General features: G+C 40.4%; 1 protein-coding gene across 10 annotated transcripts in view; it reads right to left on the reverse strand.

Moving 5' to 3' along the window:
• The window catches only part of OSBPL8 (oxysterol binding protein like 8), a 157819-nt gene that overhangs the window by 9637 nt on the left and 129858 nt on the right, over positions 1 to 18324 (reverse strand). For 8 of the 10 annotated variants that reach the window (XM_014595859.3, XM_014595855.3, XM_059726106.1 and 5 more), the window contains 10 exons: positions 16215 to 16452; positions 14401 to 14585; positions 12652 to 12733; positions 11897 to 11995; positions 10157 to 10253; positions 9306 to 9404; positions 7342 to 7460; positions 5879 to 5968; positions 745 to 881; positions 125 to 310 (listed from right to left, as the gene is read on the reverse strand). In XM_014595859.3, coding sequence (XP_014451345.1) covers positions 125 to 310; positions 745 to 881; positions 5879 to 5968; positions 7342 to 7460; positions 9306 to 9404; positions 10157 to 10253; positions 11897 to 11995; positions 12652 to 12733; positions 14401 to 14585; positions 16215 to 16452 — 1332 coding nt within the window. The remainder of the gene's footprint in view (positions 1 to 124; positions 311 to 744; positions 882 to 5878; positions 5969 to 7341; positions 7461 to 9305; positions 9405 to 10156; positions 10254 to 11896; positions 11996 to 12651; positions 12734 to 14400; positions 14586 to 16214; positions 16453 to 18324) is intronic. The other 2 variants (XM_014595856.3, XM_014595857.3) reach the window with 1 other exon arrangement.

Below are 18324 nucleotides of genomic sequence, written 5' to 3' on the forward strand. Positions count from 1 at the left end.
TATTGGAATTGAGAACACATGCTACCCTTTAAGGAGCTAAGGGAATAGGGGACAATATTTGATGAGCTCATTAAATATTGAATGAGTAGCTTTAAGTGCAAACACACACACTCCAATGACTCACTCTGCATATCTGTAATGCCACTCCCCTGCAACTAAATCTTGTTCAAACAGTTTGCAGATCCATTCTTCACCCTTAAGTTTTCTTTCTTTGGCAGCCCTTCTCTGAGCTTCCTCCAGAACATATTTCTCTTGAGTAGCTTCTGTTTGGTCTTTGTTGTTTATAGCTCGAGTCACTTGTTGCCAAAGTCTAGGCAATAAAATAAATATGCAATAAAATAAGGTTGAAGGATTAGAATTTAAGTGACAGATATAAGTGCAAGTAACAATTTATTTTAAAGTGAGCAAATCTCACTTACACAAAGGTTGCCATTTACTATGTTACTAAACTTTTCAGTACAAATAGTTTTTCCCTGAGCCAAAATACTTCTGTAAACGAACTTTAGAGGGGTTTTTTACTCACTATGCTGATTGGGAAACAAGACACACCAGGAAAGCAAACTACTTGCTCAAAGTCCCAAAAGTCTGCAATGGAACCAGAACCCAGGTCACTTTCTCCAAATCCAATATTTTTAAATTAACAGTCCCATATCCTCTCATATGCATACTGGGATAGAGAACACACACCATCTTTTAAAGGAGCTAATTGAATAGAGCTGGACTATTCATATTTAATGAACTTACTTTTCTGACTCAAAGTCATTTTGCTCCTCAAACTTCACAGTGTATCTTGTTAATCTGCGCTGTCTGATCTCATCTGTTGGATTCCAAAAGGTCTCTGAAACTTCTGTCTTTTTGTCACTGATGAAAACTTCGCTATCCTGTAATTTTTAGGATTCAGTTATCAAATACTACAAAATTACACCAGTTACAATCTGAGGAATGAGTGCCACAAAAAAGGCACTTGCTTGGAAAAAGAGGGATTTATTTCCTTGGCACACCTGACTGGGAATATTCAAAGGCAGTTCAAAACCAGGTTTTATTCCTTCCACTACTGCCACTAACTTGAAAGTTTTAGATTAAACTAATATTTTTAAGCAACGCATAAGAGAAAACTGCAATGCATTTCACATGGCATTTCTTCCTAGCATCTTAACTCGGAATAATTTTATAATCAAAAGCATTGTTATTCAGCAATCAAGGAAACAGAAGAAATACACAAGTTGGTTTCTGTTCTCACCTAAACTTTATCGTCTATATGTTTTGACAAGATCCAATTAAGCCTAGCTAACTTTTATATGAGCTGGAAGAAAAAGTAGCAGTGAACTGTGCATTTCACTGCAAAAATCTGTCTCCCCTTCTCGTTTTTAATAAATTGTTAAGTTATCTAAACATATGGTACTTTATTAATAAGATTTTTAGTCGATTGACATTGACAGAAAAGAATCATACTGCAATGCACAGGAATTCCACAGATACAATCCCTTTCCAGCTGACTATATCAAGCAATTTCATAAATGAACTGGTTGGAGCAGAGAGAGAGAGTGTACAGTATGAAGAAACACCTGCCACAGAGTGACTTAGTTTCACCCTTCAAGACCTAAACAAGTCTGGGGGGGGGGGGAGGGGGGGGACGACAAACCCACACACTTTGTTAGCACTTACAAAATATTGTACAAAAAAGTAACATTTTTAAAAGCTAGGTTAAGTTTACAGTATTTATCGTCCTCAACCCTCCCCCCACCCCACCCCACTCCCATCCTTCTGGGATTTAATTACGTTTCACTGGCAAGACTGCAACCTTTTCTCCATATCTGGCAGTCATAGTTTCATAGTTGGTAGGGTCGGAAGGGACCTGAGGAGATGATCTAGTCCGACCCCCTGCTGTGGCAGGAAAGAATACTGGGGTCAAACGACCCCGGCCAGATGTTTGTCCAGCCTCCTTTTAAAGACCCCCAGGGTAGGAGCCAGCACCACTTATTTTGGAAGTTGGTTCCAGGTCCTAGCCGCCCTCACAGTGAAATAGCGCTTCCTAATGTCTAGCCTGAAACTACCCTCCGCTAGCTTGTATCTGTTGTTTCTTGTTCCCTCGAGCAATCCCAGGAGTTACAGGGACTCTCCCAATGCCTGCTGGTCCCCCTTGACTAGTTTGTAGACTGCCACTGGATACCCTCTCAGCCTTCTCTTTTGGAGGCTGAACAGGTTCAGGTCCCTCAGCCTCTCCTCCTAGGGCCTGCCCTGCTGACCCCCGATCGTGTGGGTGGTCCTCCTTTGGACCCTCTCCATATTGGCCACATCCCTCCTGAAGTGCAGCACTCAGAACTGGACGCAGTACTGCAGCTGTGGCTTGACCAGTGTCGCATAGAGGGGGAAGATCACCTCCTTGAACCAGTTTGAGATGCATCTGTGGATGCACAACTAGGTATGGTTGGCCTTCCTGACCGCATCCCCACACTGTCAGCCCATGTTCATTATAGCATCAATAATGACTCCAAAATCCTTTTCTGTCTAACCACTGGCGAGAAGGGAGTTCCCCAGCTTTTAGGTGTGCCGCTGGTTCCTCCTCCCCAGGTGCATTACCCTGCACTTGTCAGTGTTGAACCCCATCCTGTTCTCTTCGGCCCACCCCTGTAACCTGTCTAGATCCGTTTGCAGCCTGTTCCTTCCTACTAGCGTACCCACTTCCACCCACATCTTCGGTGTCATCTGCAAACATGAACAGGGTGCTTTCTACCCCCTTGCCCGAGTCACTGATGAAGATGTTGAATAGTGTGGGCCCAAGGACCGAGCCCTGGGGAACCCCAATGCCCACATCCCTCCAGGTCGAATAAGACTCGTCCACCACCATCCTCTGGGTGCGGCCCTCCAGCCAGTTAGTGACCCATCTGACCACGTAGGCATCAACACCACTGTCTCCTAGTTTCTTACTGAGAATGGGGTGAGAGACTATGTCGAAAGCCTTCCTGAAGTCCAGAAAGACTATATCCACTGCAACACCTGCATCCAAGGACTTGGTGACCTGGTCATAGAAGGCCACCAGGTTGGTTTGACAAGACCTGCCCCTAATGAACCCATGCTGGTTGCCCCTGGGCATAACCTCCCCTGCTGGCCCTTCCTGGACATGTGGTAGGATAATTCTTCCTAAAAGTTTCCCCAGGACCGAGGTAAGACTCACGGGCCTACAGTTTCCTGGGTCTTCCTTCCTCCTTTTTTTGAAGATGGGGACCACACTGGCCCTTTTCCAGTCCTCCGGCACATCGCCCGAGCGCCATGAGTGCGTAGAGCTGTGCCAGAGGTCCTACAATGAACAATGACCCCTGCTAGTTCCTTCAGCACTCTGGGGTGGAGATCATCAGGACCTGTGGATTTAAATACATCTAGTCCCTCCAGAAGTTCCCTGACAAGGTCCTCATTAACCCTAGGCCTGGGTGTGCCACCCACAGGGCCCTCGGGGGGGGGGGGGGGGGGCAGTGGGAGAGATATCCGGGTCCCTTCCCAGAAATATGGAGGCAAAGAAATTGGTGAATATGTCAGCTTTACCATCAGGTGAGATGACCAGATTTCTTAGCATGTCCCGCAGAGGCCCTATGTTACTTGGCACCTTCTTTTGCCCCCCTATGTGTTTGAAAAAGGACTTCTTGTTGTCCTTGATCTGGGTCGCTAGTCCCAGCTCCATTTCCACCATGGCCTTCCTGACTGCCCCCCTACATTCCCGAGCTACCGAGGTATAGTCCTCTCTTGTGATGACCCCTCCTTTCCAACGGGTGTACGTCTCCTTTTTTGTTTGGAGACATTCCCGTATGCTTTTGGTGAGCCATGGGGGCCTTTGCGCCCTCCTGCCCACTTTGATTCGTGTAGGGATTACTTCCCTTTGAGCTTGGAGGATCGTCTCCTTAAGGAGCGACCGATTCTCCTGGACACTCAACTCCCTCCAGCTCTGGGACCTCAGTGCTTCCCCCGCTAGTCTTCTTACCTCATTAAAGTCCGCCCTCCTGAAGTTGAGGGCTGCTGCCTTGCTGGAGGCTTTCGCCACCTTGCGCTGGATGGTGAATTCCAGCAGACACGTTAATGTATGAGAAAAACTTGTTTTATAGTTGCTTTATTGCAATATCCTCTCGTTCAGCACTTCAAAAACCCATTAAGTCTTAGTGTGACAATGCCAAGTAGCAGTGCACAAGTTAAGGTTACACTTCAGCTGAAGATGTGACTGCAGCCAGAGAAGCCATAGCTCCAATGGTGCTAGTATTGAAAACTAAAGCAGTGAGTGCAGTAGCTGTACACATCTACCAGGAACTCTAGAAACATATTTATACTGAAGTATATGCAACCACATCTTTACTGCTATTGCTACCTGGACTAGTTATATTGTGGATACATCTACCCATGGCCCAGTCATGCCTTGGATTGTAGTACAGACACAGAATAAGACTTATACTTTAACGTAGGTAATTTGGTTGCACCTCAGTAAGAAAGAAAAAAAAAGTTTGGTTATAATTAAAATAGATCTAGAAAACCCTCTGGTTTAGGACACATCACAAAACCTATTTAGACAACTTGAACTTGGAGTTTTAAATTGTGAACTGCAAGTGATTATTAAACAAAATATATTCTTACGTGCTAACTTCAAAAAACAGCAAAGCTAGGATACACATCCCACAAGCCTTGAATAAGCTATTGCGATTTATCCTCATGTACTTCATCTCTCTCAAAGTCATCCTCTTTCAGTGCTGCTGAAGAAAACCTTCTAGGAAGTTTCTGCTATCAGTTAAGCACTAGATTACTGTACAGATGGCTCGTAAGTATGCAGGTATGTTACATATTATAGTTTTGCTACAGAAATGTACAAATTAGATTTTCAATCCTTTAAAATAGCTGAGAAAAAAAAGGGAGTCTAGAAAATATCTTTGCAGAACCAGAAAAACATGGACATATTTTTCTCCATGCTTTTTAAACTAACTGCATATCAAAGCCCATGTGTATTGACTAATGGGGCTCTAATACAACAAAGCAGTAGTGCCTCAAAACTTAATATACTAGATGCAGCTTTGAACTCCAGGTCTCCTGCATAGTCTATGCCAGGGGTTGTCAACTGGGGGTATACGTACCCGCAGAGGTACTTGAGAAGGCCCTGGGGGGTACGTGCAGGTGGTCAGGGATGGAGCACCGCTACACATCAGGGGCCGCCCGCCTGCCCGGATGTTGGGGGAAAGTTGTATGCAGCAGCTGCCACCACTCCACATTTAGCCATACACCACCCCACTTTGCGTCCAGCTGCAGGAGTACATTGACCCAAAAAGGCTGAAAACTCCTGGGCTATGCTATAAAGCTTTGCCAGCATAGCTATGCCAGCAAAACCCCCAGTTTAGAGACAGCTTTGTCAACTGAAGAGGGCTTCTGCTGGTTTAAATTTACATTGTCTGCAGTGGTGATGTAGCCACCGGCAGGAAAATCCTTTCTGCTACATCTCTACTAGGGGGCTACAGAGATGCTTGCTAATATAGGCAAGCCCTTTGTTTTCTAGGTGTATAGTAGGCTGTAATTATATCAATTATATCATTCTGTAAGATATTGCTACTGATTCACAATCTCTCTCTCACACAGGTACAATGCACCCTTTCCAGACAACTTTTCCCTTGCAGAGAGCTACACAGTGACAAACAAATCTTATCTAGATTGTAGAGACATTCTTGAAAGCTGGGTTTATATAGCAAGACTGTCAATATAAAGATGCAATTCTACAGCATCAGTTTTTACAGGCAAAATAACATAGCTTGATCTCTAGGCAAACTTACCAAAAATATGAAAGAAGATTTTTATTCACTTGTAATTTCCTAATTACAGGCAAAGTTTATAAAATAAAAACTCAATCATTACTCACCCAATGACCCTCCAGAATAGCCAGAACTTCTTTGCCCAGTTTAATTTTCCCTGATATTTGATTAACACTATCACTGTTGCCCAAAAACGGCTACAAAATAAAACAATTAAAAAAAGATATTAGTTTATTTTCTAGTTTAATACAATGTTTGTATACAAGACAAGTTATTGGAGGGGGAGGGAGGTTGAGGAAGAAGATTTATTTCTCATGTCACTGGTATGACAAGCCAGATTACTTTCAATCCAAGTCTCTGGGTGCGTCTACACGTGACTATGTCGCTGTAGCAACACACTATGAAAGACATAGCGTCGGTGGGCGCAAACCGTGACGCCACAGCTACACTGCTGTAGCAATGCACTCCCTTGTTATAGCACATTGCTATAGCAACGTAGCAGCTAAAAAATAACTGTGCTCTGCCAGCATGGCACAGTACCAGCTGTTACTGCGCCATCATCTAGCATTTCTAAAAGGAAGTACTAAATGATGGCACAGTAACAACTGTGCCGTAGGGACACATGTAGGTGCATCCTGTGACCATCTAAACCATGGGATGAGGCCTCCAGACAGAGCAACTTCTTCTGTTATCCTCTCATTTCTCAGAAGCTGTGCCGAGATGACGTGATCAGATCTCCCGCAGAATGCTGCACGAAACAGCACTGGTGATCTAGCAAATGATGCTATCCTCTAAGTCAGCATGAGAGCAACACTACGACACACTGCTGGGCAGCAATTTGTTACCAGAGGTATTGTCACATGTCACTTGAGGGGTTGTTGCATCTCAGTGTATCATCCCAATTAAAAAGCATGAGGACTCCTTATGGCAGAGGGCATAATTTAGATATCTAATAAAGTATCAATAGCATGGAAAGATTTTACACATCTATTTTTGGTCTTGTATTTAACTAAAGAGATTTGTAAGATTTTTATTTTATTAGCAAATATAGCAGCTATGATATAATCCATGCGACTGTCACAAGGCCTTGGACAGAAAAACAACTTTAAAGATGAAGAATGTTAGTCCAACCACTGAAATCATCCTTTCATCTTTTTTAAAAAGGCAATGGGGTTCTTGAATTTTATTATGAACAGAGCCAACCCCCTCCCCCTGCCAAACCCACTGGTTTAAGTGCTTCCTTTGACCCACAGCACATGCATACTATATCATTAAGAACAGAGTTTTAAGTCCAGTATAAATCTGGGACCTTTGAACAAGAGTATGCTAACTAGTGATCCACATCAGCATTAATCCTGAAGGATTTTTTACTTGCTAGATTTGCATGGCTTTGTCAGTAGCAGTTTATAATAAAGGTTATACATTTTTTGACTGTATAATTAAGCCTGCAGCAGTTAAAGACAGGTACCACAGACTGATTTGGAAATTCTAAATTGTGACTTGGTAAGAGTTCTCTCCAAATTTAAAATGTACTTGTTGCACCCACTTGTCCACATAAAAACCTTCTGACCTTTAATCTGAATTCAATTGTTGCACTATATCCAGTCTTCTCGCATGTAATGTTGACAGTTCCCCCAAGCTCTAAAGTCATTGTGCCATAAAGAATTCCTGCAGAAAAGCAGAGCTCATCTTTTACAAGATGAAAATAAATTCCCTTCAATGGGCTTTTACCTTCTATACATAATTAAAGCAAGATGCACACAAACACAAAATTCTTTGTTCAAATACTTCAGAGTGAATGTTTCAGTGTTTGATGGAGCAGACAGGTAAGGAAGCCCTTCTTTTTCAGAATTTCTCTCCCCCAGTCAGGACTATGGGCTGCCTATCAGTGTTTCAAGTACTGTAATGAAAACTGAACCACACCAGCTGTACTACCCGTAAGAAAGATGAATTAAGAGCTGCTTGCTTTGGAAGTACACGTTGCTGACTTCAATGAGGGACATTTACTTTTACCAATAGGAGATATGCTAACAGGAGTTTGCAGACAGATAGTAAATATCCTGCTAATCAAGTAAGCAAAGGAAATTCGCTTGATCAGTAGGTTTTCACCAGATGAAAACTTACTTGAAATGTGGTCTTAATACAATGGTGTGGGGGATGAGTTTATTGAAAGCATGTCTTCCCATGACTGAGCCAAATCGTCCCTTTCTGCTCCCAACATACAGGAGCGAAACAGATGTCACAGTTTTCAAATTAAAACACACCAAATGTATATACATAGTTATTCAAGCTAAACAAACATAAGACTACAGGAGTAGTAGTACTGATAGCAGGGAAACAGCAACTCTATTAAAGATGCATATGGCTGTACTTATGTAGGTATTATTTTGTGTGGTTTGACACAAACGCACAGTATTTCTGGCATGAAACAAAACATTAAGAACCCAGAAAGAAGTGGGAAAAACATAACTAAACATTCCAACATTCAACTATGCACAGTTCATTTCGATTTCTTATTTTACTATGCAGCAACATTTTCATAAGTGACAGCCTCTGTGCCTTGTGGTCAGCAAACCTCTGCTGATATATGGTTGGACACACTGGATAAAGAGCAAATAGTGTTACAACCAGAGTCATTCTAGTTCAAACGTGTCCTACTGCCCATCATATAACCCAAATATTCGTATAAAGCAAACATATATTTCCCACTGAGAAGTGACTATAGGCAGACAATTGTACATTGTTGGCAAGCCACATAAGCAGGCTTGACAGACCTTTCGAATGTTATAAACATTGAATAGTCTCTGTTTTCTAATTGAAGAGAATATTAGAGTAACACATGTTTCCCATCTTCATTTATTTTGGGGAGCCTCAAGGAAATATTTTAATTTTCAATGAGGCAGCTAAACATTTAGTTCAGTTCTCAAGAATATCATCAGAAGCAAGCTCTCTAATAAAAAAGCTGAAGTGCTGGCTTCGCAGTGAAAGAATGATGTAAAAATTAGATAAAAATAAAACAGTGCATGGGAAGATGTATAGGCACATCCACTGTTAAGTAAACAAAATAAACACTTTGGGAACAGCTAGAAACATGATTTCATATATACTGCTGTAAAACTAGATAAGGAGAAAAAACTGAAAGCAGGGAAACAGCCAGGCAGCATTTAAAAACTAGTTAAAAATATCCAGACCTCTAGGTCAGAAAAGCCGTGAAACAGCTCAGGTAGTCAAATCAATCAGCTTTTGATTTTAATTATTTATTTTTAATGCAACTCCAAGCATATTTGTATTTTTTGCTATTAAAATAGGATTGCTTCAAAATTAATCAAAACAGAAATAGCTAAGTAACAGAAAAAATAATTTTTTTATATTGTGTTAAAAACTAGGAACACCTAGAATTAAAACAACTGTTAGTATTATACACATTCAGACATATTCACTTTACAGTAGACTGTCTCTAAATCAAGCTTATCCACAGTTTAGGAGAATCTCTATTTTTAGAACATTTTTACCTCCTGAATGGGAAGAACCTACCTTTACAATGAGCATATGGCATGGTCATTACATAATCCTCCCCTCTATTTAGGAACATTAACCGACCTTCTCCTTCCAGTATGGCAGACAATGAATTTCCTGAAAGACAAAGAAGCTATAATGAAATTATGTATTTTTCCAAACTCCTAGACAACAGGCATTTCAAAATCAGCAAAATGATCAATTAAGCAGACGGGACTACCTACTGTTACATTTTGATCCTTTATGGCAGGGGGGAAGAGGGTGGAGGGCAGGAGGGGGCATGTGAGGGGCAGATCTGGTCTGCGGAGCTGCTCTACCTGGCTTGCCAGGCTACCAGAAGTTGGGATCATGGCTGGGGGATTGGATTACTGCAGAATCCCAGGACTTTGGGGCCCAGTGAACATGGCCATCAGCAGCAGGAGGGACAGTGAAGGCTGATACAGTCCCAGTCACTCCCTAGATGTTGTTTCACTTGTCATCAAAGCAGTCCTACCTCCTTGGCTGCAGCCCTGCTGTTGCTGTATACTGCATGCCCCATGCTGAAGCCGGAGCTGGAGCCGTCATCACCATATGCCCCATGTACCACTACCATGGCATGAGGCATGAGGCATGTAGCAGGTGGCAGTGGCAGTAGCTCTGCTTCTGGCACAGAGCATGCAGCAGAAGCTGGAGTTGCCATGAAGTTTTATATGGGGAAGGACAAATCCAAAAGTAACTAATCTGATTCTTCAATGCTTATATGGCTTTTGAAGTCTTAAATACAATTTATAGAACAAGAGAGCTATGGCTTCAGATGCCACTCATTAAAATACTTAACTGAATTTCCAACTCCTCCAACAGATTCTGTGAACAATAGTATAGAAATTTACCATAGAACTTGGATTTGGCCAGAATGCTACCACTGAGACAAAACCCATCCTTCCGGTTGCTAACATAGAAAGCAGATACTGGGGGGTGATGAGACACCTGTTGAAAGACATATTTGAACATAAGCAGATAACACTTTGTAATAAGTCTTGTGCTAGTTAATGAACTGCCAAAAAATAAAAAAGGAGGAAAATGAAGATGCATACCACATAGACCTTGTGCCTCTTTGTGGACAGGCAGAACTTAAAGTAAGTTTTTTTCCAGAATCAGGGCTGATAGTTGACTGCATGGAGTAGGTCACTGGCCCTCAGCCAGCTGAGCGATTCAGGCAAAAGTTAGTTTTAGCCTTGATAGCTGCTGCCAATTTGGCTGCTCAGTCAACTTTTTCCTGAAGTAGCCAGTGAGCTCCCTGCAATCAGCTTTCAGCCACAATTTTGGAAAAATCTTTTCATTCATTCTGCCTACCTTAAGGTGTGTGTCTTATTTGGGGCATATGGTATGCAAGAAAATATGGTAACTGGAAATCCAAGAGGTAAAATTGTTACAGCTAAGAGGTTGGAAGATATTTAAAGTAGTACCTGCCCTTGCATTCAATAAGGGTGTTGAAGAAATGAGAAGGAGGAAACTTTAAATGCTAGACTATGTGAACATGCTATTCAACGCATCATATTTACTCACAGAATAGGTGTAGTCATGTAAGGGCTGCTCAATTAAAAAAAAAAAAAATCTAAGCTAAAAAACTGTCTCCAATGGCCACACCCAATTTTCTGAAGAAAGACTCAAATGTTTCTGTTAAATCTATTTGGGTGCTGAAGAATGGAATATACTGACATGGGAAATCCATGCCACATGGGTTCATTAGTTCTGCTCCACTTTCATTCAGACTAATCTACAATACTGTGCATGATGGATATTCAAACAGAACTGGTTTTCTTTTGATGCAGCAACTAGCTCAGCCTTGCTCTCAGATGGGCATAGCATGGTTAATTTGATCAACAGCAACTCAGTTTTTGAATTTATAGCCTCACTAGAAACCTACTACAGGAACTGGATACCTAACTGTATGGCTAAGGAATTACCTCTGAGGAATATGTGGAAGAGTGAACATGCAACTTCCTCTCACAGATAGAAATATCACCTCTATCCTGAACTAAAGGATACATTAGATATATTATTCTGAAACAGAGGTGTAACACAGAGGAGATGCATTCAGACACAAACTCCTTCCTTCTTACAAGTCATCCCCTTTGTCTGCATCTGTCCTGGAATTAAGAGCGACATCTGAGAGAAGGTGAGCTGAGGAACTCAATTACTTGAACAGAAAGACAAACGCAGCTCTGCCAGCACCCTGTTCCCTCACCAAAAGCAATCCAACACCTGCTCTTGGTGCAGTAGTCAGATAGTAGCAAGTCCCCAAGGCAGCAGCTTTATGAAGTGATCTTACTAGGTTTCTCCAAAACTGCATGCTATTCTCCTGAGTAAGCAAACCCGAAGAAAATGTCATGCAACAACCTCGGCTCTTAATACTCATCAAGGCAGTGAGAATCAGTGTAAAACGAGCCAGGGGACTGCTTTCACATTTTAGTTTATGTACGTGCTTAAAAAGTTTACCCAATGGGGACCAACAGAAGTCTTCAGAAGATCTTTATTGAATGTTTCTTTATCAAATCAAAGCCAAATGAATCAACTGCTGCCAAATTCTTGAGGCGTCTATTACAATTCTAAAACATTTTGGCTAATACCTGTTCAGCAATGTAAAAAGTTTTGCTGTTGGTCCTTGGATGAATCCACATGCAGCGGAAAGTCTCACCGAGTATAGGATTATACGGTTTTTTTAGCCCCTGTACAGAAACATCATAGATAAATTGATCATACAAGACAAGCATACACCTTAAACAATACTATGCAACAAAACTGGCATTAGCGTTATCAAATATAAAATGAAAAAACCCACTTTTGTTAGAATGCACAGTAAAAGAGTTGGTCTTTGAGGACTGCACCCACAAATTCTGAGGGACAATGGAAGATCCAGCAAGTATTTGCTTTTCCCTTTGTGTATAATGGGAGACACCAGGTTCTTATAGGAGCAAAGTTTGAGCATTCATTTGCCTGAGATTAAGCAGACTAAGTCAACTGCCACATAAATACCTTACCTCATTTGGATGACTAGAAAGAAAAAAAAAAAGCTATAGGAAAGTAAAGGGGTTAGCCTGAAGAGTAAAAAAAGTGCTGCTATGAAGTGCAGGCAGTCTCTCTCCACACAGAATGTTATCGTCAGTGAGGAACAAAGCAAATAAGCATTTTTAAACAAGTTGGGTATTTCAACATTTACTTAAAAAACAAACAGGTACTGAGTATTTTAAATGCTGCTTGCATTCAAAAACAGAAGAGTTTTATTTATTTGTACATGTTATATTTAAAAAGTAAATTAACATAATTACTGTTACTATTACCATTCTTTCTTAATCAATGGCAGGAATAAGATGTAGAAAGTTACCTGTGGTTTTTTGTAGAATCCCGACAAATACCATTTTACTACTTTCTTCAAACGATTGTAAGCATTCTCTTCAAGAGCTGCCCTATGAAACATTACATAAAATTATCAGATTAAAGATCAGATTGAAACACCACAATAGATATCCAATCATTTGTAATCTACCATCATTATTGAATTACATGGCTATGGACTGCAATACAGCAGGGCAAAACACATGTTCAGGTTGCAAAAAGAATATTTTAGTTCAGTCCGAATCAAAATGAAATGATTATTTTCTAAAACTTTCAGAGAAAGGAAATTTTGTAGCAGAAATACCTTCCAATATAAAATAGAGCACTAAATTACCTACAAGCCACCAAAACTTCAGCCAGGTTTCTCATGGATTCATGCCCTAGGTTTGATAAAACTAAACTATATTTCAGATGGCACATCTTCTGGCATTTCCAAATAGCTCTACTTATACCATATCCTCACTGAACTGGAGATAAACCTTGTCATTAGTTTTTGAATTGATGCAAACAGAATAGGTAAAAGCACACATCTTTTTTTAGGTATACAGGTACAGTTTTATCTGCTGGTTACATAATGGACACAGCTAGCAACAAGTCTGCAGATGAGGATTATGAATATTCCAAGATTTCTTTTTCCAACAGCCAAACTGTTTGAATATACTATAGTAGAATGCTGCCAAATAAAAGAAATAATCATAGTACAACTTTTTACAAAATTCAAGAGACTACCTCTTAAAACTTATTTATTTTATTTTTTTGCAAGTTCTTCCTAATGTAACGTGGGGAGAAAAATTCCGCTACTAGTTAGAATGGATAGGTACAATGAACAAGTTGGTAATGCAGAGTTAAGATAAGCATCCTAAATAGAGACATTTTCATTTTGAGATGCTTCAGCATTCTTGAAATTTAACTATTTTGTTTTAGTTAATCATCTTTTGTTCTTTTCCACTGTAGTTTAATAATGTAGATCAAAACAGATGTAGTTCACTTCAGAAGTTTACCGTCTGAAGTAGAATCCTTTTTGTATTTATTTTATATGGATAATTTAAAACTTTTAAGATTTATGCATTTTTCCCATACTACACTTAAAAAGGCTGTGGAAAAAGTATTTCTTCTGCAGACCAAATACGCTCAGTTCTGAAGAACATGAGCAGCATTGCAAAGATATAGTATCATCTCAACCCCTGCACCATTAAACCTTGCCCATGCAATTTCCAATCTACAGAGGACACTGCTTTAAAAAAAAGGAAAAAAGCAGCTCTAACGGGCACAGCAAATTAGAACTGAAGTAGCAGAATATTCCATATCACATCCTTTGTATCTCTTTATTTGCTCAGATAAAGTAAATGAATTAATCTAGGCTGTATGTGACAGCATATTCTACCCCACCCAAACAAGCATTTAAATAGCAACTACTTTGTAACTTAAGAGGAGAGAAAGTTCCCTTAAAAGACCAGATTTTGAAGGGTTTCTCTTTTGTTCCTGTCACTGCTGCTTGAAACATGAGTGAAAGTTGCTATCCAATTCTTACCATAAGATTTTGCCTGCGATATACAACATCTCAACTTTCGTCATTCCTCCTTTATGAGCCAAGAAAATCTTACAGCATAGCTTTTGATATGTTGGCAGACCATCTTTTGGGCGCACAGCATTCTATGCACCAGTTTAAACAAGGCAAACAAAACTACAAAACCATTTCAATATTTTGACCATAAAAATAAGCTAAGAACAGACTCACTCAGACAAGAAATCCGCATGATAGTAGTAGTCAGAGAGTTTGTCCAGGAAAGAGCGTGGTTCCAAGATAAACGTAGGCAGTACAACTTTGGACAGGTCCATTCCTGGACGAACTTGTTTCAACAGTGTCCAGATCAGGCTTTTGTTTTCCTCTGATACTACTTCTGTTTGAGAAGCCTCCCCTGCCTAAAAGGAAAAAGTATTCACTCAAAAGCAGAACAGAATTCAAAATGTCCTAAGATCCCTTAGGGAAGAGGGAAACCTGCGTATATTTTAAAGACCACCTTAGCTTAGGATACACGGGGCCTGACCAGTTACTACCCTTCCACAGTTCTTTATATGAGCAAGAGTTATCCTGAGAAATGCAATGTAAGCCTTAACAAGAGTCCCTTCCCCTTTCATCATATCCAAACATGAAGTGAAAGTCCTCCAGATAAAAGTATGGTCAGCTCTTTCCTTTGGCTCCTTTTCCAGGCATCAATTATTTTCCCCTCTATTCTCTTAGATGTGGTTCAGGTGGCAGACATGGGCAGCTCTTCACTATTTTGAATATTGGCTCCTACTTCAGGTCTACACCTCAGCCCTTCAGTGGTCTCTCATTCCTTTCTTCCCTTAGGAGACTACTTCCCTGATGCTGCTGTGCGCACTTAAAAATGGCCATTCTAGTCCAGTGGTTTCGACCTTTTCTCATTTGCAGACCCATAGGCAACTGGTAGGGAGGGCACAGGGGGGCAAGTGCCACCCCGACAGGGCCGTCCCTGCCAGTATCCACTCGCCAGCTCTGCCCTCACCAGTGACACCACCAGCCGTGTCTGTGGGTGCTCACCAGCTCTGCCCCTGCTGATGACACCACCTGCAGTGTTGTCTGTGGGTGTCCCCCCAGACTCAGGAGGCACCAGTTTCCCATGTGCAGACCCCTAAAAATTCACACACTTTTGATTGATCATAGTCATCTTTCACAGACTCCCCCCACCCCTGAGACAGTTTGTGGACCACCAGTCGAAAACCACTGTTCTAGTCTATGAGAAAGATCTTTAAAAAGGAACACAGCAGTGTCAGCGAACAAAAAACTAGGTTGTATTTCAAAAACAAACTGCAACTAGTTGCAGTTTAACTATCGGCTAGTTGAGCAGTTAAAAGCAAAAATATTTTTGAGGCCAAAAATAGGTAACTATTTTTGAGTGACAGATTAACTATTACTACCTGCCACCTTACCTACTATCTACTGCTGGTAAAAAAAAGTTTTTCCTAGGGGAAGATGCCAGAGTAAGGATTGAAGGATTCCTTTTCAGACAATGTAACTATAAAAACAAATCAGTTGTATTTGAAAGTAATAAAATATATAATTTAGTTCCCACACAGAACCAATGGAGAATTACTATGCAAAGTGCTAATGCAAATTGAAGACAAGTCAGCCACTAAGTCCTGCAAATCCTGCGACTCCAGGCCCCTTTGACAGAATGAAAAATAGAACTATATAAAAAGGAGAATCAACTCACATTTAAAAAACAAATGCTTCTAGCCCTTTTCCTTGGTTTCAAAACTGCCTCTTTAAACTAACAAGCTATATCAACAATACAGAACAAAATGGTTCAGAATCATATTAGTCACCTTTCCTAAAAGCTCTTGGTCAACCCCATGAATGGTGGACAGCAGGAATCTACCAAAGGACAAGTAGTGCATGCTGCATGGCAAGCCTGCTTAAAATAAAGGCCAATTCAATACAGCAACTTTGTCCTATTTGATTCGACAAAATGCTGATGTCAATTTTAAATCCAGAAATAAGACAGGCACCACAAAAGATGACATTTTTACCTCTCCAAGTTCTTCATGAGCTTCTTCCAAATACGTAGTTTCTTTGAGATCATCAATAGGTTCCGGATCAATGTAAGAGTCATCTTGCCGTTCTGACGTGTCACTGTCACTCTCTTCACTTTTCCCCAGCCCATCATTATCAGACTCATCATGATCATGATCATTCTCTTTATCAGATTTGTCAGAGTACAGGTCTTGATCCTTAAAATGCTGCCTTTCAATTTCACTGTCATTTAGTCTGAAGTGAAAAAAATTACACAAATAATGTCAAATTTTGCAGTTTACCAACTCCAACACTTCCATACCTCCAAACTCAAGACCTACCATGATGTGGGACATCAGTCATCAATCAGTCCTGACCTGACAGCACTTAGTAACATTTAATAATATAGGACCTTTACCAACTTGCATTTCTCAGACATGTATTATTTTAGCTTGCTTTGTTTTAAACTAATAAATTGTTACCAGCCCTTGTGAAGTAAGGACTTCTGTAAGGGAAAACTTTAAGACCTGCTTTTTTGGTGCTTAAGCATAAGAAAAAGTAAATGGTTAAGGATGTTTAACAGTAACCTAGGTAATTGGGGGGGGGGGGGGGGCTAGTTTAAAAAGCATGTTGTGTGCACACAGGGAAACACGCAAGTAGATATATAGTCCAGTTAGTTAATACAATTGAGAAAACTGAACTTCCTATATCAAAAAGGTTAGTACAGCACAACTTAAAAGCAAGAGACAGAGCTCAGGGAAATGCCATCTCATTAACATTTCTCCAGCAATGACTGTGTTCAGTTGACGTTGCTTTCCATTCCTCTTCCCCCACTGGTTAAAATCTTCCCCAAAAATGTACAGCTAGCCTCACTGTCTATATATTTATGAGTTACATGTACCTGGGAAAAAAGGAGGAGGGGCCTATTTTGAGATTTTTTGGCAAGTTGTATTTTTCAATTACTTCTAGCGAACCAGCTTAAACATGAATACTCCTTCAAATTATGCCTAATTAAAACTCTAGAAATAAACTATATTTAAAAGGAACTATTTTAGTGTTTAATTAAACTGTTCATTGCATCTGAATTATGATCATAATCTGTACCAACTAAACAGCTCACATTAAGTAGCAGCATTAGTGTTTTAGGGATAACCAATTTAATCATCTCCAACCGGGTTGCATACAGCCATTTTATTGGCTGAAAGGAGTTAGTGTGGAGTGGGAGGACCAGAGGCATTTCAAGAGTCCCTAAAGTTACTTGATTGTCTGTATACAATGGCTCCATGAACTGTGTCAAATACTTGGGTCTAAGGTAAAAAGACAACCTCAGTGCAGGTTTTTCAGGCTGATTAGCCAACAGCACTGTATTTCTCCAAATAAGAGGTCTTCCCAGTATACTCTAACTAAAATCAACATCCTATCCTGGGGAGACAAGCAACAAACATGAGAGGAGGGCACCTACTTGGAGTAAAGATCAATCACACCCTGACCCAGGGCGCACAGATGGCGTGGGGAAGGAAAAGATGGAAAAATCGTGGAGGTCGAGATTTCCTGGCACATACTTTCTAATGCACCGTTTGTAAAGCAGAAAAAGCTGAGATGTATGTACAGGAAGCAGGACATGGAACCGAGCTTAGCTTGTTGCTACAAGGTATTCCTGGTTTTTTAAAGCATGAGGAAATTCTCAGACAAAAGCCTTCTTAACCCAGATGCAAGCAGTGAACTTAAATGACTTCTAAATCTGTTTATAAGGGATGACCACATAAAGACACCACAATTGAGGTTTAAAAAAAAAAAAAAACCTCACACAAAAAAGCAAAAAAAACCAAATACTGTTATCACACAGAAATGGTCTGTCAAAAAATAAGCTTAATATGCACATATATGTGGAGTGTGTGCTACATTATGTAAGAAAAGTTTTGCTTGTCCAAAAATACTTTAAAATTGTTTTAAAATCATGAAAAAAGGGAACAAGCAATAAAGTCAAGGCATATTTTGATCAATTCAAGAGGAAAGCTAATCAAATGGTTTGTTGTGGGTACAATCTGCATCTTTCAAGTAATCAAGGAAAGCTTTTTGGCTACATATCTCCAAGCAGAAAATGAAAATTCAAGTAGGGACACAGTA

The sequence above is a fragment of the Alligator mississippiensis genome, chromosome 4 (assembly GCF_030867095.1).
Source record: "Alligator mississippiensis isolate rAllMis1 chromosome 4, rAllMis1, whole genome shotgun sequence".
Classification (NCBI taxonomy): Eukaryota; Metazoa; Chordata; order Crocodylia; family Alligatoridae; genus Alligator; species Alligator mississippiensis.